Here is a 22,698-nt window from a genome sequence, read left to right on the forward strand (position 1 = left end):
CAAAAAGATGTGCTTTAAAAAAATTCAGTCTCGGCCAAATTGTAGAAACATATCACCACCCTTCTCATGCCACCATATGTGGGTAAGCTAGAAAGTTCTGAGATAAACATAACCCACACTGGGGTTCAGAACCATTGTTTTCAGCAAGTTCCTCAAGTTCTACTTTCTTCCTTGGGGGCCCTGTGCCAGATTCCAGTTCCTGCTGCTAAAATGTGCAGCAGCAACTACCCCAGGGCTCTGATCAACCAGAACGACTTTGCAGTGTCCTCTGAGAAGCAAGGTAGACCACTATTTTTTCCTATTTCCTGCCCTGACTCTTCATCTTTAATGGATAAAACCATATACAAACCACAGTGTTCTCTGCAAATGAAAAGGACACCTCTACCCAGCGAATTGGCAGTTGCTAAAGGAAAGACATGCATCTTTGACTCAGTCTTGTATCCCCCGGCTCCTGGCTTGCTTCTGTGTACACAGCAGGCCCTCAGTAATTGCTCTTCATTATTCATTCTTCCTTGGGAAGCAACAGAGCAGAGTGGCCAAAAACGCGGCTGCCTTCCTGTCTCATCTGTAAAATGGCGACAGTAACACCAGCACCTGTGCTCAGAGGCTCGGTGTGCACTGGGACAGCTCAGGTGAGCAGCCACCGGCTGTCTGGCCCAGAACCAGCTTTTTGTCAGACAGGCACAAACCCTTAGGTTTCTGGTCTGATCTACAGGCACCTCACACTGAGCTAAAAGTGAAACATAACTAGGAATGAACACAGGTTTTATGGCACCTTAAAGCTTATCCTATTTGAAGGTCCTCTTAAAGAAGAAAATAGAAACAGTATCTTCAGCTGGCAAACTTGGCAAAATCAAGGACCAAGGGATCATGGTGTGAGGGTCCCTCCCAGCTGCTGCTCCACCCCTGGGACCTCAATCTCACCAACCTGCCATGCATAGAACACGGGAGCACATCTGGATTTTGCCATCAATTCCACTGCAAATCCAGTCACCATACCCACTGGACTACAGGTCTTCAAACTCCATTGCATCTGCCCTTCCTATCCATGTCCTGGTCCACCTTAGTTTAGACCCAAAAGACAGCTAACAGCTGGTCTTTCTGTCCATCATCAACCACAGCTCAAAGCATCCAGTGGTTTTAGCCTCGCTCCCTGTCTTCCCTCTTTCAGCATCCCATGAACTGCATTTTGTTTTTCAAATACCTCCTTCATGAGGCTAGTCAAGCTGTTCTTCCACCTAGACCACTAATTCTCCTCCACTCCATGTCAAAATCAACCCATAATCACCTCTCCTGAAGCCACTCCCTATGGAAATCCACCTGAACGTCCAAGGAACCCCCAGAAGGCTCCACCTGTCCAGCTTTGATAGCACCCAAGTCGTTTCTGCCTGGTATTAGGGTTATCCAAGAAGCATCGGCGGCAGAGAGCTCCAAAGGATCAAAAAAACAAATACACCTTTCTGGGCTTGGCTACCTCTTCTGTCAGGTGATATGGGATTGTGATACCTGCTCTGCTGACCCACAAGGATTATGGTGAGGATTAAAGGAGATGAAGACTGGGGTGCAAACAAAGATCCTATGTTTTTAGGGGCTTAGAACTGGGGCTGCTCCAACCCTATTATGAGCCATGTTGCCTTCTCACACCACAGCCACTGCTGACCCATCCATCCCAGGGGACAGCTGCCCCCTGGCTGCAAAGGTAAGATTTCTCCTTCCCAGTAGAAAGACCCAGCCTCCCTAAGCTTTTCTTCAAATATAAGATGTAGTATAAAGAGTAAGAAAATGTTTTACCATGAAAAAAAGAGTTTTGAGCCATCCTTAGAAAAAAGGCTGCTGAAATATACACCAAAATCTCAATGAAGTGGTAATCTCATAGTAGATGTGTCATATATGATTTTTATTCTGTACTTTTTAAAAATCAGTAACTCCTAAACATTCTAAAACAAACACTTTCAAAAAAGTACAGAACTGGTATGATAACATTTCTTTTTAATAAAACCAATATTCTTAGCATTTTCCCTTTTTTTCTTCCTATTCAAACAACTAGGTTTTTCTGTTTGCATTGCCTTAAGAAAGGTATGTTATAACCAAAACCAGAAATTTCAGATCTAAAAAAAAGGACAAAGAGCATGGATGCTAGGCCCAGACATCCTGGTCTGCCACATTGTACTGGCAAGACTGAAGGAGACAGCACATCCGTGCTGTGTGTGTTCTAGCACACTGCCTAACTCCTCTGTGCCCAGTCTCTTCGCCTGCATAATAAGGATGGTAACAGGAACAATAGCTCTTAGGGTGGTGGAGTTGATGAGTTAAGCTATGCAGAGTGCCCAAATCAATGTCAATGGCCAACCAACTTTGAAGACATCATGCTACAAGATAGCCAGACACAAAAGGCCAAATATTTTGTGATATTCCTTTTATATGAAACGTCTAGAGTTGGCAGATTCCTAGAAAGAGAAGCAGATTAGTGATTGCCTAGGGCTGGGAGTGGGCAAAGAAGAATGACTGTTGTGGGTCCAGAGTTTCCTTCTGAACATCATGAAGATGTTTTGGAGCTACATAGTGGTGACAGTTGCAAATACTGTGAGTGTATTAATGTCACAAAATGTCAACTTGTCTTGTTAATGTGTATTTTACAAAAATAAAAAGGAAATCATTTGCAAAATAATAATGTTTTTTTCTATTACCCAATTCCTATATAAATAACTGCTATAACATGAAATGTACTAGGTCCCACTCAAGAGAAACATGGCCCACAGATTCCCATACAGGACAGGGAATGCTACATGATATGCTATGAGTTTCATAAACACGGCAGCATCTGAGCAGTCACCTCAGGTGACTCCCAGGTGAAAAGGGTCCCCCACCTCATACCCAGAGATCCTCCCTTAGAAGCCAGGATAGAAATGACTGATGCTCTAAAGGCTGGAATGTGACACAAAGCTGACCCCAAGGAGCCACAAGATGTGAAGATCTGGAACCGTTGGGCCATGGTGTATCTTTATCCTTCATGTCCTCAGCAGGCTGACCTTAGGCTAGCAAAGCAAGGTCAAAGTTGTTCCTTCTCCTTTTTAGGAGGGCTAGATGTATGATGCAGTCAAAAAACAACTCCACGGGGCCTTTCCTGGTGGCGCAGTGGTTGAGTGCTGGGCTGCAAGGCTGCAGCACCAGTTCGAACCCCGGCCACCAGTGGGGGTCCCACATGGTGCGACAGATGTCTCCTGCCACGCCCACTGCTCCCCTCAGCAGTGTATTTTGTCAGTCTGCCTGTTCTGTTCCCCGCTCTGGCTCTAGTGAATTCTCTCACTCACCCACACTTCTGACTGTACCCAGTGCTTGTATAAATAAATAAATAAATCTTAAAAAAAAAACAACAAACAAAACTCCATATCCCTCTCCAAGTGAGCTCCTCATAACAGGATCCACACTGTTGGGTCACTTCATATTCTTCACTCCGGGCCTGCATGATTTCTACTTTTTGCTCTTATTTGTGAAAAACAAATGAAATAGCTGAAATGGAACAAGTCTTATCAGTAAATAGAATATACTGTGGCTGTCTGGAAAACGCACGTATGTGGAAGAGCTCATTCCCAGAATTAAGTTAATAAGACAGATGACAAGGTACAATAATTCAAGCACACAAGTCTTTTTCTCTTAAAAGACAGCACATACTTTTTGCATTTTTCCTCAGGAGTCTATTTAATGAAGAGGAACTACCCGCCACAGCTTTTCAAAGAAAGTTAAAAATTGCTGGACTTCAAAGAAAAATTAATCCTATATAGAATATTAAGGTTTTCTGAACAAATCATTCTGACCTCGGATTCCCTGCTTGTGCATCAAAATAGCCCATATGGGCCTCTCCTTTCCTCAGCCTTCATCCTAGAGTACTCCGCGGATCTGACAATGCCAGCTGGAATCCATGAATCCAGCCAGTTCCTGGCCAGTCCGGGCCCCTCCCTGGACTCTGACCGGTCACTCTTGCTGCTATCCACATGAAAGAGACGCCACCCAATACAGACCACAACTGCTGAGCAGGTGGCTTGGGTCTCAGGCCCCAGCATACAGGAGCAATAAAAGGTATGTGGTTGTAAAATGCTGTAGCCAGGACTGCTGGGGCTTAGTCACTGACTCTCATAAGCCTTCATAGTTTACCCGGCTTTCCTCGAGTAAGCCCAGGTCCACTTCACAGGCAGCTGGCAGGGCAGGCGGTGTTTCTTCCAGGCCAGGTGGAGAACCGCGGATCGGAGAGCCAAAGCAGCTTGCTGAAGTCACTGGGCCGGTGAGTGGCAGCTGGGAGGGCCACGGGCCGAAGCAACAATTGCTGCCCATTTGCCACAAGTGAGCACAGCTGGCCACCACAGCAGCAGCGAGGGCTCCGTGCAGACGGGAAAGATCTGTCACCCCAGATGGACGCTGTGGACATGTAGCCTCCAAGGACTCCAGGGGGTAAAATCCAGGGATTCCCACTGCCCTACAGTCTATCTACCTTATTTCCCTTCTCTCTGAAGTGTTCAGATTTTGCCTTCCCAAAAATGTCTGCCGGCACCTCCAGCCAGGCCAGATTGGAAGGGCTCACAGGGGCCTCCCCGAGGTAGTAAAGGGACTAGACCAGACTGAGCTATGGAAAGAAAGAATCGAAGGTCAAGGGAGACATAAGTTCAAAATCAACTTCATGGAGCTGATGAAGAAACACAAGGTGGGCACAGAGGAAAAGGGAAAGGTATGCTTTCATGAAATCGCTGAGAAATTTTCCAAAGATGAGGCACAGACTTTTTCAAGGGAGCAACATCGAGTGGAAAAGGAGGCTCAGAGGCAGGGATTGAGCACGGAGCAGGAGTCTGAGGTGTGTTCTTCCATGCCTGAGAAGCTTTGGCTATGGGGATCCCACGGACAGATCCCGTATTCCCCACCTGTACTCAAATTTCTCACTGAGAACCCCCATCCCCCTCCCCAAAGCTAAGGCCTTCCTTTGAGCTCACTGAAAGTTCTCTATGGCATTTTCACAATAAGCATAATTACTTGCCGTCACTCAAGCTTCTTGAGGGCAAGGAACCTCTTTGTCCTGTGTTCCCTGAGTCATGTGTTTTACCAATAAACAAGGTCAGTTTCCTGTACAACTGCGTCACAGGGCAACAAAATGTTGAGGATGCCATCAACAAAAATCTAGAAAGTGGAGAACTATACAGCACAAATGATGGCTCAAACAAGCAGCGGGGAGCCAGATTAAGACTTTAATGCACTGGGGAGAGGGGTGGGAAGCAGAAGTGGGGAGATGCTGATCAAAGGTACTAACTTACAGTTAAGATTTCTGGGGACCTGTGTACAACTTGACAACTATAGTCAATAATGATGCATAGGATACTTGGCATTTGCTAAGACTGTAGATTTTTTTTTTTTTAAAGATTTATTTATTTATTTATACAAGCACCGGGTACAGTCAGAAGTGGGGAAGGGTAAGAGAATTCACCAGAGCCAGAGCAGGGAACAGAACAGGCAGACTGATGAAGAAATATACTGCTGAGGGGAGCAGCGGGTGGCAGGAGAGGTCTGCGCGCCATGTGGGACCCTCGCCAGCAGCCAGGGATCGAACCGGTGCTGCAGAGGCTGCGGGCAGCTTCACAGCCCAGCGCTCAACCGCTGCGCCACCAGGGGAGGCCCTAGACCTTTTTTTTTTAAAGATTTATTTATTTATTTATACAAGAACTGGGGTACAGGCCAGCCGCATGGAAGGTGAGAGGATTCACCAAAGACAGAGCAGGGAAGAGAAGAGGCAGACTGACGAAATACACTGCTGAGGGGAGCAGTGGGCGAAACAGGAGTGGTCTGCAGCGCCATGTGGGACCCTCGCGGCCGACTGGGATTGAACCGGTGCTGCAGAGGCTGCGGACAGCTTCACAGCGTGGCATTTAACCACCTGTGCCACCAGGGGAGGCCCAAGACTATAGATCTTAAATACACTCACCACACACACAAAGGTAACAGGTGAGATGAAGGATGAGTTAACAGGCTTGACTGTGGTAACCATGTGTCTGTGTATCAAATCGCCAGGTTATATACCTTAAGCATATACAACTTTTATTTGTCAGCTACATGTAAGGGGGAATTTTAACACAATATAGAGGGTTTTAGGTAGAATATCAACTAAATGCCATGTAAAGGACCTTGCTGACAACCAAACAGAAAAATCTGGACACTGACTTAATGTCTAACATTAAAGAATAATAATTAAGTATTTTAATATTGTAAATATATTTTATAGAACATAGCCCTTATCTTATCTTTTAGAGATGCAAAGTACATGGTTGATATTGGAATTTGTTTTAAAATAACTGTGAAGGGAAAGACCTGAGCATACAGACATAAGGCCCAGTGCTAAGAAGTGAAGGGTGATAGTGGATGCCTGGGGTTCGTTTCTGAACACACTGAGAAATTCCAATAATAAAACTTTTTCTCTTTTAACTTTTTATAGGCAGGTTTATATTTGTTTAATTTTTTTAAGTAACTGCATTTAACATTATATAAGTTTCAGGTGCACCTTTATAAATCAACATCTGTATATAGTACATTCAATTGATTACAAAAAGCCCAAGTTTATTCTTCATCTTAAAGTTGATTCTGTTTAAGAAATATTAATTCAAAAGGGCACCAGCACCCCTATATTAATAGTAGCACTATTTACAATAGCTAAGCTATGGAAACAACCCAAATGCCCAAAAATAGATGACTGGATCCAGAAGATACGGTACATATACACCATGGAATATTATTCAGCAATCAAAAAAAATAAACTCATGCAATTTGCAGCACCATGGATGGAGCTGGAAGGGATCATGCTCAACGAAATAAGCCAGAAAGAAAAATAAAAATACCAGATGGTCTCACTCATAGCAGGAATCTAGAAAACCTAAATAAGGGACCAGGAAAAAACCTAATTATAATAAAGCAAAAATCAAAATCAACAAGCAACTATAAACCAGAGACACACTATAGGGGCGGAGAAGAGAGTAGGATCAAAACAAGGGGTGTGGGAATTTTACGGGGATGATAACCAAGATGAAAATGCATACATTGTACAAAAAATGAAAAATGATGTAAAAAATATATAAAATAAAAATTAAAAAAAATCAAAATCAACAAGCAACTATAAACTAGAGATACACTATGGCGGGGGGGGGGTGGGGGGAAGGAAGGGGCAGGATCAAAACAAGGGGGGTGGGAACTGTATGGGGGCTATAACCAAGATGAAAATGCATACATTGTACAAAAATGAAAAATGATGTAAAAAATGTATAAAATTAAAAAAATTAAAAAAGAAAGAAAAAACTTGATTCTGTTTACCCAAGTTACCCAACCCCTGTCCCTTCCTGTCCCTAAGATTGCTAATTTGATTTTATAGTCTAAGAGCTTACTTTTAGAAAACTTTTTAAGTGGGCAACACTGAAGTGAATCCTATAGTTCCTTCAATTAACTGACCACCAAAAGCACCAGCGGCAACTGACTCTGGTTCTTTCTCAACAAAAGGCGTCACATGAATTCCTAATTCCTATATAGCGAGAAAAGGCCGGCAAGGGAAACATGTTTAAGTGGGGACTTGAGGTGCTCGCTCTTGTTCCACCAAGGTTACCTTAGTAGAGGAAGGGGATTTCAGGAGACAATTTCACAAAGAACAGTAGGAATGAGCAAAATAAATGAGAAAAATAAAACAGAACTTTTAAAAAAGGCATAAATCATAGAACAGAGCATTCCAGGATGAAATACAAATGGCTCATAAGCACACTCAGGCACACCAACCCCAACAATAACAGGGGAAAGAGAAGCCCAAACAAATTCTCACTAGCCTGGTAAAATAAAACAAAAACTGCACAATGCCAAGTGCTATAGAAGAATGGATTAGGAAAAGCTTTTAGATGCTGCTGGGCTCTAGAAAACAACTTCACCCCAGCTTAAAAGGCTCTGCCCACTTCTCGCAGCCATCTCCCTGCTGGTCCATGCCCAGGAGAGACGCCTGCTTGTTTATATATGTGCACCAGGAGACCAATTCCTGAAGGTGTGAAACAGCATTTTTTCCCCTAACCGCCCCAAGCTAGAAACATCCCAAATGTCCACAGAGAAAGGATAAATTCCAGAATATTCATAAAATGGAATAATTGAACTAAAAGTTTCCTCATTGACACAGATGAATCTCAGACATGGTACTGAGTGAAAAGTCACTTTGCAAACATGCAAAACTAACAATATATTGTTTAGGGAAACATGCAGCAAACCTCTATAAAGCTCTATAAACATATGCAGCAAAACCCTATAAAGGAAAGATAGTTACAAACTTCAGGGAGAGCAACAGCATTGGTAATGGTTTTTGTTCTTAAGCTGGGTGATGAGTACACTGATGGCCACTGTATTATTTTTCCGTTCAACTATTCATGTTACAGATACCCTTTTGTATTTCTATGTCATCATTAAAAAATTTAAAGAATGCTCTGGACAGAAGACTTGCCAACATTGAGCAACTCAGACCAAAATACAAGGCGGGAAACTATGACCACAGAACCTTGGAGCAGAAGAGTCCCAGGAGGGAGCTATCAGAATGCCGAGAATAAAACCACGAGGGGAGGGCTGGAGACACCCAAGTCTCCCGTGGGAGAATCACTAATGACAGGGCAGAACTGAGCTATGCATAGAAATCCACAGCTCAAATGCACAAACAAAATGCAGTTTTCACATACCCTAGAATACCATACAGCCTTAAAAAGGAAAGAAATTCTGGCCCAGGCTACAGCATGGACGAATCTTGAGTACATGATGCTAAGACAAGGAAGCCAGATACAAAAGGACAAATTCTGTGTGATTCCACTTAGAGGAGGTACCTAGTATAGTCAAACCCACCGATACAGAAGGCCGAATACTGGCTGCCAGGGCTGGAGGGGAGCTAGTGTTTAGTGGGTACAGAGTTTCAGTTTGGGACGACAATTGGGAAAGAACATGAATACACTTAATGTCACAGAACCGTACACCTAAAAATGGCTCAAATGTAAATTTTATGTTACTTACATTTTACCACATTTAAAAAACAAACCAACCCATAATTCAAGATATATGCAGTTAAAGAGAGCAGGCAGGATGAAGGAGAAGCACTACCAGGCCTACCTTAACCCATCAGAGCAGGCTAACACATACAGCAGTCGACAACAACATTCAGATGCCAAGAAGGCATGGAGGAGACACCACAAAGCTGGCAGCAGCAAAACCAGGCAGTCTGTGCCCCACTGGGACCCAGCGCAGAGCTGGGTAACAAGGAGGCTCCGGTGGACCTCACAGTAGCACAGGACTCCTGGGGTATCACCTTCCAGTTCTTAACTTCAAGAAGGAAATGCTGGGCACTCAGCCAGCTGTGACTCTGGGGGAAAGATGCCGCAACGAATGCGGAGATGTGGTAGAAAGAAATGAAATGCCAGTGATGCCAAAAGGTAAGGTGGTTCAGGAGAGAGGGGACTTTTATGGCATGAAATCTCAACAGTCTGATCACAAAGGAGTCTGAGCTTCCCAGGGCATTCCAAGGGGCACACATTTCCAAAAGGAAGGCTGGTGTGCACAGTGTGGGCTGGGGGGAAGAGCACCGGAAGTTGAGTCTGGAAGCCTAGGTTCAATTCTGGCTCTGCCACTGAGTGGACATCTGCTGCCCCAGACCATGTGTGAAGGGGAGAGTAATATCTTCCCAGACAGTGACAATTAAGGGACGTGTCAAACTTTCTGTGAGACTGGGGGGTTGGGTTGTGTGACAGGTAAGATACCAACCTTCAACACGGAGAGACAGACAGACAGACACACACACACACACACACACACACACACACACACAAGATTTAAATAATTCAGAATAAGCACAGAAGGGGGCACCAAACTGGGAAGAAGTATGTCAGGAGGCTGGATTGGAAGGTGGGGAAAATTTTATTTTAAAAAAGGTTACAGAGGGACTCCCCAGTGGCGCAGTGGTTGAGCGCTGGGTTGTGAAACTGCCCGCAGCCTCTGCAGTGCCGGTTCGACCCCCGGCTGCTCCCCGGCCACCAGGTGAGGGTCCCACATGGCGGCCAGACCGCTCCTGCCACCCGCTGCTCCCCTCAGCAGTGTACTTCGGTCCTTCTGCCTGCTCTGCTCCCTGCTCTGGCTCTGGTGAATTCTCTCACCCTCCCGCGCTTCTGACTGTACCCAGTGCTTGTATAAATAAATAAATAAATAAATCTTAAAAAAATAAAAAATAAAGTTCCACAGCTATCTTTAAAATAAATAAATAAATAAATAAATAAATAAATAAATAAATAAATAAGGTTACAGACCAGTAGAGGGAAGTGTGAAGATGTAAGGGAACAGAATGAAACCAACTAGCTGCTATGCAGCAGGATGGGAAGATGTAAGATTTTTATCTCTGTGATAATTTTAATGTGCTATTAAGCACTTTTTTAAAATGCAGCCTACTCTGATCTCCATGTTGAAGAATTACAGCCATCAAATGAAAATGCACTCTGGGCAAAAAGACAGTCAGCAAGTGTAACTAAAGATGTAAATCTTGGGCCTCCCCGGTGGCGCAGCGGTTGAGCGCTGGGTTGCGAAGCTGCCCGCAGCCTCTGCAGCGCGGGTTTGATCCCCGGCTGCTCCCTGGCCACCGGGTGAGGGTCCCGCATGGCGCGCAGACCTCTCCTGCCGCCCGCTGCTCCCCTCAGCAGTGTACTTCGGTCCTTCTGCCTGCTGTGCTCCCTGCTCTGGCTCTGGTGAATTCTCTCACCCTCCCGCGCTTCTGACTGTACCCAGTGCTTGTATAAATAAATAAATAAATAAATAAATAAATAAATAAATAAATAAATCAATCTTTAAAAAAAAAAAAGATGTAAATCTGATCTCTGGAAACCCCAGGTAACAAAGGAGGACACCCTTCTGAGCTGAGGGGTCCCCTCCACCTTGGGACCTTTGGGGAGGGTCATAATCCACCCAGCCAGCCTCCCATGTCCCGTCGCGCTCTCACAGGGGGGACCTGCCCAGACTCTCTTTACTACCCATGTGACACGAGCAAATTTAGACTTTTTAACCTGCCAAGCCCCATTCTCCTCTCTACAAAACAGCAACCACCAACAGAGGTTTTTCAAGGATTTAACCAGATAATCACTTAACTAGCATAGTACCAGCCACATAGCAGGGGCTTTGTAAGCTTTGCTCTTATTAGCTTAAGACATTTATGTGCACTTCAAAGATGCCTCACTCAGCCCTTTAAGACTCCAGAACACAGCCTGAGTTCAAAATCCTCCCCAACTCCAAGGGTCCCAGAGCCCAGGGAGCAAGGTTCTCTGGCTCCCATGCTCCAAGCTTTTGCACCTGCTATTTCCTCTACCCCGACACCTGCCCACCAAATCCTATACATCCTCTCGGAGAACCTGAGGTCACTCTGGGCATCAAACCATCTCCAACTCCACTGCACAGTCCAGAAGCTCACCCCAGCTTTATCTCACATGAGGTTACAAGTTATATTGTCTCCCCTGCTAGACTGGAACTACTGCATTCCTCCTGTATTCCTCCCCAATATTTAAAGTAGTCTAAATGTTCATAAGCCTTTGCTGACTAAAAATATATACATTTTGGAAAATGATTAAAAGTAAGCCAGGCGCAGTGGTTGAGCGCTGGGTTGCGAAGCGGCCTGCAGCCTCTGCAGTGCCAGTTCGATCCCCGGCTGCTCCCCGGCCACAGGAGGAGGGTCCCACATGGCGCGCAGACCTCTCCTGCCGCTCGCTGCTCCCCTCAGCAGTGTACTTTGGTCCTTCTGCCTGTTCTGCTCCCCACTCTGGCTCTGGTGAATTCTCCCACCCTCCCGCGCTTCTGACTGTACCCAGTGCTTGTATAAATAAATAAATCTTAAAAAAAAAAAAAAAAGTAAGCCAGAAATGAAAATCAAGTGGGACTAGTGAGATACATATATCTCTAGCGAGAAGCTAAAGAGGCTGCAGGAGGAGTGACATTAGGGGGTCCAGGGCAGAGGGGGCACACCTGGGATGCTCCAAGGCCCCCACCTGTCTCTGCTACATCAGCAGAATGTGGGCCCTTCTAGGCAGGTGAGAGTGAAGACCTACCCAAAGCGGTGTTTAGAACACAAGTCCCAAATGCAACACAAGTAGGATCTTTTATTAAAAGTGGAGCTGATGGATGGGGAAGGAGCTCCAAGAACGTAGGGTTTGCTGCTCACCCAGGCAGGAGCAGTAGGCAGTGGCTCAGGTGGGCAACCTGCACTGGGGGCTTCCCACCCCAGATAATTAATGGTCCCAGTTATTGTAAAGGGTTGGTGGGGGGCACATCAAGGGCCTCACCCTAAAGAGATACAAACTTGGGGTATAAATTCCCAAGGGGAGACTTTCATCAACTCATTTAAATTGATCATTTTAACTACATATTTACATCTAAATGTGAAAAAAGTCCAGATGGATACACACGACGATTTGAACAGTGATTGTATTTGACGAAATTTGAGATGTTTTAACTTCTCTATATGTTCTAATGGGGCTGCTTTCTAAACATGTTTTAATGTGAAATGAAAGTAGGGGAGGCAAGCAATTGCCAGCTTGGGAGGAAAGCCACCTCGGCCCAGATGAATCAGCTGCTGACCCTGCCCACAGGCAGTTTCCATGGCCAGAGAGTGGGGGGGGGGGGGGTGGCAACAGAAGCCTGCTGGATCCGGAGACTTACAGGCAGTCAGGAGAAGGCTGGCCAAGGAGCTCGGCAGTGGAGAGGGATGAAACATGTGTTTTGAGGACAAATTGTGGGCGGAGGATTTCTGTGGTTACAGAATGGATTTTTTTTTCTCAGTCCCTATGCAAGGATTTAAAGGAAAGTTCTACCTACTCCTCCTCCCCCACCCCCCTGACCTGCTATTTCAAAACTAAACAGACCTGTGCCTTCATCCACAGCAGTGCACTGGTGCACTAGGGACAGGATTCAATGCGATTATGCACGTGAAAGTGTTTAGCAAGTTAATATTTATTCAGTCCTGGACCAGTGTAGGTCACGTTACTGGCACTGAGAGGCTGGAGACATGCCCCCACACCCTTAACACCCCAAATCCTGGAAATGTGGAACCAGAGTTAGACATCACACACATATCCCATTCAGGACAGATGTTCACCATCCACCTCTTTCCCACCCCTACCCCAGCCTTCCTTTTAAAACAAAGGTTTTTTGTTTGTTTTTTAAACATAGATATTCCAGGCTCCCCATGGTCTCACTGGTTTCTGGCAGGGGGTGGGAGGCCCTAAGCACTGTAGGGCCACACTGAGCCAAATACCTTCCCTAGGGGGCAGGAAAAAGCAAGCCACCCAGCAGCCTGGGATAAGGCAAAGTGCCCATGGCAGTCAGAACTGTGGGAGTGGAGGGAAATGAGGAGCTGCCTTCTCCTCTTTGCTAGGGTATCTTCCATGGCTCCCCATCTCTTCCCCCAAGGGAGGCTGAAGAGAGATTACCTTTGCCCCCCCAAGAGAGACTTCACAATGCTTCTACCTTCTTCGTCCATATATTCAACTCCGCCTGCCACCTGCCCTGGACCCTCTGTCCTTCTCGCTCCCACCTGATCTACCTAACGCAACAGCTTATCATTGGTCTTAAGTCTCTCCTCCAGCCAAGTCTCCATTCTGCTGGAAAAAAAATGGGCTCCCAAATGCTCAGGTGTGAAACTGTCAACTCCCAACTCAAAGCCACTCATCACCTGGGGCCCAGCAGTATTTAGTGACCAGTGCAGCTGCTGCCATCTGTTCTCCCAATTCCAGGGCACCTCTGATTTTCAAAGGATGTGAAAGGACCACCTTCATCAGAATCCCCTGGGCTGCCTGTAAGTCCAGCTTCCTGAAATAGCCAGAAATTTGGGGGGTGGATTCTGGAAATTTTAATTGGAGAAAAGAAAGTCCTACATAAATTCTAAGCACGGTGAAGTTAGAGAACCACTATGCTAGGGAGTCCCATCCTTCAGGGAAATGTGTTACACCGTCAACTGCCAGGAATACATCCTGCTCCCCTCCACCATCCTGTGTGGGACAGGGGCCAGTCTTCCCATGCTCACCTCCAAAGACCAGACCAGCAGAGTCCCTAAAGAAGCCCACTCCAGCTCTCCACTGAGTGGCTAAAGCCACATCAGTGCATATCCTCAGTTTCCCACATACACAACAGGTACAACAGGCGCTGCCTAAATTCCCTTTCAACTCCACGATAAGGTGTGTGTTATATCGTGTCTATTTTGCTGGCTCAGCAGTTCTAGTCTTAAAATTCCAAGAACCTGCAATTTTTTTGGTTGGGGTGGGGATCCTTTTCTAAATCAAAGTGAAACTCTTAAAAAGCATCTCTCATACTACGTCCAACTTCCAGTTTTCATTAAAGGAGACCCAAGTAATATTGAGCCTTTCTGGCATAGCCTTTTTTTTTCCCCAAGTGTTCCTTACTAGAAAATTTTCCAAATCCTTTCCATAGGCCAAAGAGGAGGCGTAAGACATGTCTAAGATTACAACCTACAAGCAACCCTCAGCACCCAGCTGCTTACAGAGGCTTTTTATAGCCTTCTTGTCATGCAATCCTCCGAACAGCCCCATTTTAAAGACCATAAAATTGATGCTCAGAGAGCTTAAATTGCTGCCCTAGGCTGCACAGCCAGCCGGCAATACTCAAAGCCGGGGTCCTCTGAAGAGCTCCAAGGCTGCATCCCACCACAATGAGCCTGTGTTGAGGTATGGACACTGGCCCTCCAAGGCATGGTGGGAGCTAACCAGCCAGCCACACAGCCTGAAGCTTTCCACACATAGCTGCTGGAAGACTGTGCATGCAGAGGAGGGGAGAGGAGGGGCTGAGCAACAGCCGCACGAGCAAAAGGATGCCAGGGATTTAGTCAACAGAGAGCTAATATGAGTCAACAGTGGGTGCTGCTGCCAAGCACACTAATGGGATCTTCAGCTGCATTAATAGAAGGAAAGGGACTAGGGCGGGCAGAGGGAGTCCTGCTCGGCTCTGACCAGACCACACCTGAAGGCTGGGCAGGGCAGGGCAGGATCAGGCTAGAGAGAGGGAGTCACCGTCCAAGGCAGGGCCAGGTTTTCTGAAGAGGAGTGGCTCACAGTGGCATTCTGGTTTGTAGGGTGAGCCAGGGACTCACCTGGATGCTGGGTGTGTACAGTCCACTTGAGGCCGCATGTTATAGTAGACTTTGAAAGATCCTTTTATTCATTTTATCCAAGACTGAGAGACCACTCTCCATAGCAAAGGTTAAGAACGATTCCAGCCAGGGAGGTGACCCATATGGCACAGCAGACCCTTCCTGTCTCCCCCGCTGCTCCCCTCCCCAGTGTATTTCAGATCTGCCTGTTTTGCTCCCCACTCTGTCTCTGGTGAATTCTCTCACCCCCCTGCACGTCTAGCCTACACCCCAGTTCTTGTATGCATAAATAAAAAATAAATCTTTAAAAAAAAAAGAGAATACACAGGGGTACAGGAGGGTGAAGTCCATTACCAGAGAAGGATCACAGCTAAAGAACATTATAGTGGCTCCCCCTTTATTACACATCACAATTGGGCTGTAGCTTGGCCAATAAGTTGACTTGACACAACAGGTATTCTAAAAATGCACAAGGGACAATCAAGTAGAGACCCTATAATCTCAAGTATCAAAAGTCTCCAGGAAGTCTTTCCAGTTCAGCCCTCCCCCCTCCTACCTCCCCTGGGGAGCCTGTCACATCACTTAGCGTCACACACACAAAGATGTTTCAACCTGTGTGGCGTCTCAAGGACACTTCTCACTCACTTCTGTGTCCACAGCATAGCACCGGGCACATGGGAGACGCCCCATAAATGTTGACTGAACTGAAAGCTGAGGTGCCCCAGGCACAGTCACACTGAGGGTGGTGTGTTCCAGGCAATTTCAGAACATAAGTATCCTGATGAGGGCTAATAAAGTGGTTTATGGCCATGCATAACCACTGAGTACGCTGAGCAAAGGAATTCCTGAAGCTAACAACACAGAGGTTTTCATGACAAAGGAGCGGTGGTTAGCTTGGCAAGTGCGCAGAGAGCTTTGGAAGCAACTGAGACGGAGAGTCCAGCTTGGGGAACAAAGGTAAGCCATATGTGAGGCACAGGCAGCTATGCAAGTCCAGAAGTGGTAAAAATTCAGGATGGCAGAAAAGGAGAATGATGACAATCGGGCCAAAAGTCAAAAAAGACAACATAAAAAGTGAGCCCAGTGAAACGGGTCTGAGGAAGGAGCACACACACAAGCTGATGAGGAGCTGGCCGCCTGGTGTTAATCTCATAAATCCCAGAATTAATCAGAACTGAAACGCTAATTCGGGTAGACTGGCATAGGAGACAGTGGTGCAGTTCTAATACCCAATAAATCTTTAATAAATCGATGATGTGTGCACACTGGCAATTCTTCATATTTCCTCCTAGAGAGTTCACGTGACAGAGCCCCCCGTGTTTTTTTTATCTGCCTTTCTACTGAACGCATATACATGTGTACGTAAATAAACCCCATCTTAAAGACCTCAAGAAATCATTTGCCATCATGAGAAAACCTTCTTTTGACAAGTGAAGAAAGCTTTGCAGATTCAAACGCTCCGCCTCTCCCAAGGGGTCCTGAGCTCAGGGCTGGCTCCCCTAGCTGCCATGAGCCGGCACCCCCTGCCTGCAGGTTCGTTCCAGTACAAGTTTGGGTCTATTCCCCAAGCACGCACTTTACTCAGTTTGCATTTTTTCATCCCGGAAACACCACTTAAGCCTGTCGCACAAACCTGACAGAAGCAATACATTTTATAAACGAATCATCCCCGGGGAACAGACAAGAAAACCATCAGCGAGGAGCACTGTCAAAGTTCCCAAGGATGCCATTCCTCTCCCAGATCCCAGAAGCAAAATACGCCACATCCTCTCCACACACAAGCTGCCCACCTCCCCACACTGCCAGGCTCTCAGTCCTCTTCTCCCAACAGATTAAATGCTGGAGAGCCTCATTCTTGGGAAGCCTCATTCTTGGGGCTATTTTAAAGACAACAGCTCTAAGCACTGCTCTGTTGCCTCCTTTTTCCCTAAGTTAAAAGCCCCCCCCCAAAGGTATTATCATAACAAAATGATATCTACAGAGAATGAGGATCCACAAAGGGGGGGGGGGCATAGGAGGAGCCACACATTGAAACCTCTCAAAATTAAGCATATACAAGGAAGCTTTAAACTCCAGGTCAGGCTGGCTCTGATTTTCCCCTCTGAAGACCTTACAGGATCCTCTTCTCGCAAGAAATCCAAAGAATTTTCCTCACTCAAGGAGGCCTAAATGCTCTCTTTGAAAGTCCAGGGATGTTGTTTTTTTTCCCCTTGAGACCCTCGGGATGATCTGTAACATTTATTTTAAAGCTCAATCATTGCTGTGCCCTGTCACACGAAAGGATTCCCAAAGGCACCTTCTGCTGCAAGGCTGGGTGCACAGCAGGCGCCCCATTAATGTGAGGGTTTGATTTGATCAGATCTGGCCCCTGAGGCTATAAAGACAGTAGGTGGCCTGACGCCCTGGCCCAGACAGAAGGACCAGCCTAGCCGTCCATTGGAGGGAGGCGGGATGCAACCACCTGTGGGCGTGTGACAGGGGACTCAAGCCCCAGCGCTGTCGCCCTCGGGTGCCCGCGAGGCCCCACGCACGTTGCCTGGGGAAAAGTCCAGCACACCAGGCCAACAGGCCGCCTGGGGCCCAACTCTCAACGCACCTGCTAGGGCTCAGACAGCGCAAAGCTGGCCAGGTTCCAGCAGTGGATTCTAGAGTTAGCTCCCAAGTGTCCCAACCCCCTGCGAGGCTGCAGCCCAGGTGGGCTCTTTGGGATGGAGATGAGGGGGGCGGGGTGAAAGGGGATCTGGGGAGCACAGAAATGGTCCCCTGACTCCCTCCCAAACTTGGGGCACCTGCCAGGCAGCAAGCGGGGAGGGCTTCTCCCTGTCATCTCACCAAGGCCCGGTGACGAGTTTGTGGGTCAGCCGGGGGCACCCCACATTGCTTCCAGATTTTCTAACCAATAATCCAGCACCAAGAAAGCCCCGGCTGGAACCTAGGGGTGGGGGGGAGGCTGAAGAACACCAGTCACCCGCGCAGGGGGAGGAGGGGACTCGGGGGCTCGGGACGGGGGACTGGGTGTGCTGGGGCGGGAGGGACGGAGGCCCAAGGGACGAGGTGGGGGCCGGAGAAGGCGCCGGGCAGCGGCGCAAAGTGCCAGGGCCGGGGCGCCAGCCAGGAGCAGGGCCCCGGAAGAGACCCGGACGGGGTGGCCCAAGATGGAACCAGGGTTAAGGAGCGCTCCGGGAAGGGGGAGGGGATCCCCGGGGAGCCCCGGGGAGAGCAGCCCGGAGGGACGCCCTGGGGGAGGGGCGCCCCCTGGGGCGCGGGGCGCCAGCGCCCGGGTTCGGGCCCGTCACTCACCGGCAGGTCCACGCTCACTTCGGTCCCGTCGAGCAGGAAGACGCGGCAGTAGAGGGTGGCCTTGGCGGCGCCGGCGGCGGAGATGTGCACCGCCGCGCCGCCCGTGAGCAGGGGCCCGCCGCCGGCCGGGAACACGCTGCCCCCGGGCGCGGCGGGCAGCGTCGAGGCGGCGGCGGAGGCCGGGCCCCCCCGCAGCCCCCCGTCGCGCTCGTCCCCCAGCCCGGCGGCCCCGCGCCCCGCCGCGCCCCGCGCGTAGCGCTGCATGGAGCGGCGGCCAAAGGTCCGGCGCAGAAACCGCAGCATCCTGGCTGGGGGCGCCCCCTGCCTCCGCCCCCTGCGCCTCCGCCTCTGCGCCGCCGCCCGGGAGCGCCCCGCGACGCCGTCAGTGCCCGCGGCCGCCCGCGCCGCCTCCCGCGGGCTGCGGCCCGGGGCTCGCTCCCGCCGAGGCCGAGGCCGCGCTCCGGCTGCCTGCGGGGCGCGCCGGCCCGGCCGGCACCGGCTGCGAGTGGCCGCGGGCGGGAGGGCGCGCGCGGGGCGGCGCGGGGGCCGTCCCGCCGCGGGGCGCTCTCCCGGGCGAGCCGCCGGCGCTGCCGGCCGAGGGGCCGCTCCCGACGGCCGGCCGCGGGCGGCCCGGGGGCTGCGGGGGCCGCGGGGGGCGGGCTGCGGGCTGCTCCCGCGCCGCGCGCCGGCCGAGGGCCAGCCGGAGCAGGGCGCCTGCGTGCTCCCGGCGCGCTCGCTCCCCCTCGCCGCGCCGCGCTCGGGGCCCGGAGAGGCCCCGCCGAACGCCCGCTCCCGAGGCGCCTGTTCCTGCGCCCGCGGCCCCCGCCTCCCACCTGGGAGGCTGCACCTCCAGCCGCCGCGGCCGCCGGGACTGCAGCACGCCCTCCTCCCTCGGGGCTGCGCCGGGTAATTGCAAGCCGGGCCGGTGCTGCCCCCTGCCGGCCCCACAGCCCCCTGCTGCTGTAGGTGTGCTCACGTGTGTACACGTAGGTGAGCACACACGTGTTTCCGGCGCCCCGAGCCGGGAGACGCCCGAGAGTCTCCTTTTGCCTCGTTAGGAAACCAGGACTGGCAGCCCTCTGGGCGGCCCCGGCCCGGAGGCGAGACGGAGGGAGGAGAGTTAAGTGAAGGCCCTCTCGGGCCCTCAGTTTCCCCTTCTGGAGAAGGAGAGGAGCAGGCGAGGTCGTGGACAAGATCCCGGCTGCTGAATTGTTCTGGTCTGTCAGTTCAAAAGGCCAGAGCTGAAAGGGCCCTTTCGGCCATTGCGGTCTGGTGGACTCATTCCGAATAGGGAAATTGAGGCAAGGTGAGGATGGGGAATACTACGCAGAAAAACACCCTTCCTTCAGGAACCCACGGCCTTATTGAGGCCCCCATAAATAGTCATCACTGAGAAATTAGTAGAGTTTGAACAAGTTGCCCGGGAGCAGAATAGAAATGAGACCCCGTGGATGAGCTGTGTAGGATACCTTGATGATGTAGGAGGCAGAGGGAAATGTTTATAAACAATGCCCCTCTAGTAGAAAAATTCCAGCCCTGCCTCAGGAAATGGGCTGTTGTTGCTGAAGAAGGAATGTGGAAAAGAGGAGGCTGAAAGGATAGCAATCCCTGGAGAAGAATAGCACTTAATTTTTGTGCCTGACCTGTGCTAAGCCCTTTGCACTCTCACCTCCTTAATCCAGGACAACCTTGTTCAATAGACATTCTTATCTCCATGGTACTGAGGAGAAAATCGAGACCTTGAGACTTGCTCCAGATTCAGTGGTTAGCACCAGCTCGTTCACTGAGTTTCAAAGCTGTTGCTCCTCACCACTCTCTAAGTGCCAGGCTGAGGCATGTGGAGTGATGGGCAAATAATGAAGGTTTCTGAGAAGCCTGGTGAAGACAGTAGCCATAGCAAGAGAGAGGTATGAATTCAGGAGGCATTCCAAAATAGCCATTAACTGCGGACCAGACAGTGTGTTAGGTGATTTTGTTATAGGGCAACCCTGATATAAAATAAAACGGGTTGCCTGGCTGTGGGTCCTCACCCGCGTGCTTCAAAGGGACTTATGAATACTCCACTACAGGCACACACAAAAGGTTAATAAAAGGTTTATTTACAAGGGAAAAGGAAATAAGGAAATGTACAACTCAGGGAGAAAATAGGGAAATAAAGTCTTTAATGCGTCCTACCAGATCCGCTGACCTGGAAACCCAAAGTCACTCTCAGAGCTGGCCAAGCGCTGCGAGCTGGCGGGGAGCCAAAATGGGGGATCTCACTCCAAAGCCCACGTGTCTGGCTTTATACCAAACCTGGCTGCTTAACCCCACCCTCAGGTCCCAGCCACCTTCCCTTTGGTGGTGATGGGATTTGGAGTTCCCAGTGTCTTTTGGCTTTGGCCTGGGGTGGGGGTGGAGCCCACAAAGCCTGTATGGAATTAGCTTTAGGACAGCCTTTTCCCCCTAACAATTTCATGGATGATGTTTTCATTAATCCTCACTCCATCCTTTCCAAATAGTTCTACATATCCCCATTAATTTAGGTGGAGTTTGAGGTTTACGGCAGTTGCGTCTAGAGCTTCTACTTGGCAGCAGCCAGGACCCTCACTTGCTGGCTAGCATTCCCTTTATGACTCTACAGGAGTCATTCGTATGACAGTACCTTGAGGGAGCATCTTTAACCAGCCTTCTGACACCCACCGTGCTGCCCTCCCTCAAGCCTAGAGTTGATAGAACACCGTTAGCAAGCTGGTGTTCAAGGGGAGCCCAGCCTGCTTACTGTTTTCTAAAGATCAGTAGTTTCCTTCATTACATAGTCCAGGGAGTAATGGTAATCATGGTAGACTAAATAGGGCTCCTCCCCCCAAACTGTCCATGTCCCTATATTCAGAACCTATGAATATGTTGCCTGACATGGCAGAAAGTGCTTTGAGAGATGATTAAGTTATGGAGTTTGAGGTGGGGAGATTAACCTAGATTATCTGGGTCAGTCCAAAAATTATCACAGAGGAAGGAAAAGCGAGTGTCAGAGTCAGAGAAAGTGATGTGAGAGAAGTCAGAGTGATGGGTCCAGGAGCCAAGGAAAGCAGGCAGGTACCAGAAGGTGGGAAAGGTTTAGGGACAGGTTATCTCTTGGACATTCCAGAGGGAATGCAGCCTTTGAGTCTAGCCTGTAAGGTCTACCTCAGATTTCTGACCTCCAGGATTGTAGCATGGTACGTCAATAATTTTTTTTTAAAGATTTATTTATTTATTTATACAAGCACTGGGTACAGTTAGAAACACGGGAAGGTGAGAGAATTCACCAGAACCAGAGCAGGGAACAGACCAGGCAGACTGATGAAATACACTGCTGAGGAGGGCAGCAGGCGTGGCAGGAGAGGTCTGTGGCGCCGTGTGGGACCCTCGCCAGTGGCTGGGGATCGAACCAGCGCTGCAGAGGCTGCTGGCAGCTTCGCAGCCCAGCACTCAACCGCTGTGCCACGGGGGAGGCCCACATCTATAATTTTTTTAGCTACTTGGCAGTAGGGGATGAATGTAAGTAAAATAGTAAGTGATATTAGTTTGGTGTATTTCAGTTTTCAAAGTCTTATGGCCCTCTCACTCCTCTCACAGTAAGTGTCATTCAGGTTTGTGATGATCCACTATTACTATCTCCCACTAGGCAGTAAACTCCATGAGGACAGGATTTTTATTTATCATCATTCTTTCCCCACCCAGTATTTAACTTTGTGTGCTGAGTGAATGCAGGATCTCATTTCATAGCCATCATGGCCCTGTGATGTAGGTATTGTTACTGCCTTTAACGGATGGGGAAAATGAAGATGGGAGTGGAGCATGAGCTCACACTCATGTCTCTAGACTCCAGATGCCACATGCCACCAACAACCCCATGTCATCGCGAATCCTCTGGGAACTCCAGCTTGCTTAGTTTCACCTGCACCTAAGATGTGTTAGACACTGTCACCTAACTGATCTCAATCAGTCCTCATCACAGTAGTGATTTAAGCACTATTTTCTCCACTGCACAGAGAAACAGAGACTCAGACCTCCCCTTGATTAAAATTCATGTCACTCAAGTTTCAACCTCAGAATTTCAACCTTTGATGAGCAAATTTGCATTTTGTCTGCACTCAGTGTTATGTCTTTCAATCATTGTTCTTGCTTAATCTTTGCCTTTCAGACCTAACAGTCCCTATTCCTGTCATCTGAATCCTTTCAACCACGCCTTCAAAATTTGTATTTGCCCTTTC

At 48.9% G+C, this 22,698-nt stretch overlaps 1 protein-coding gene across 4 annotated transcripts in view; it reads right to left on the minus strand.

The window, feature by feature from the left end:
• EPB41L4B (erythrocyte membrane protein band 4.1 like 4B) overlaps positions 1-19,348 on the minus strand; it is a 128,877-nt gene extending 109,529 nt beyond the window's left edge. For 2 of the 4 annotated variants that reach the window (XM_037494299.2, XM_037494301.2), the window contains exon 1: positions 18,464-18,766. In XM_037494299.2, coding sequence (XP_037350196.1) covers positions 18,464-18,766 — 303 coding nt within the window. Of the gene's footprint in view, positions 1-18,463 lie in introns of all 4 variants that reach the window. The other 2 variants (XM_037494298.2, XM_037494302.2) reach the window with 2 other exon arrangements.
• Between the last annotated feature and the right edge of the window lie 3,350 nt (positions 19,349-22,698).

This window comes from Talpa occidentalis, unplaced genomic scaffold, assembly GCF_014898055.3.
Source record: "Talpa occidentalis isolate TD23 unplaced genomic scaffold, MPIMG_talOcc4v2.1 talOcc4.7, whole genome shotgun sequence".
Lineage (NCBI taxonomy): Eukaryota > Metazoa > Chordata > Mammalia > Eulipotyphla > Talpidae > Talpa > Talpa occidentalis.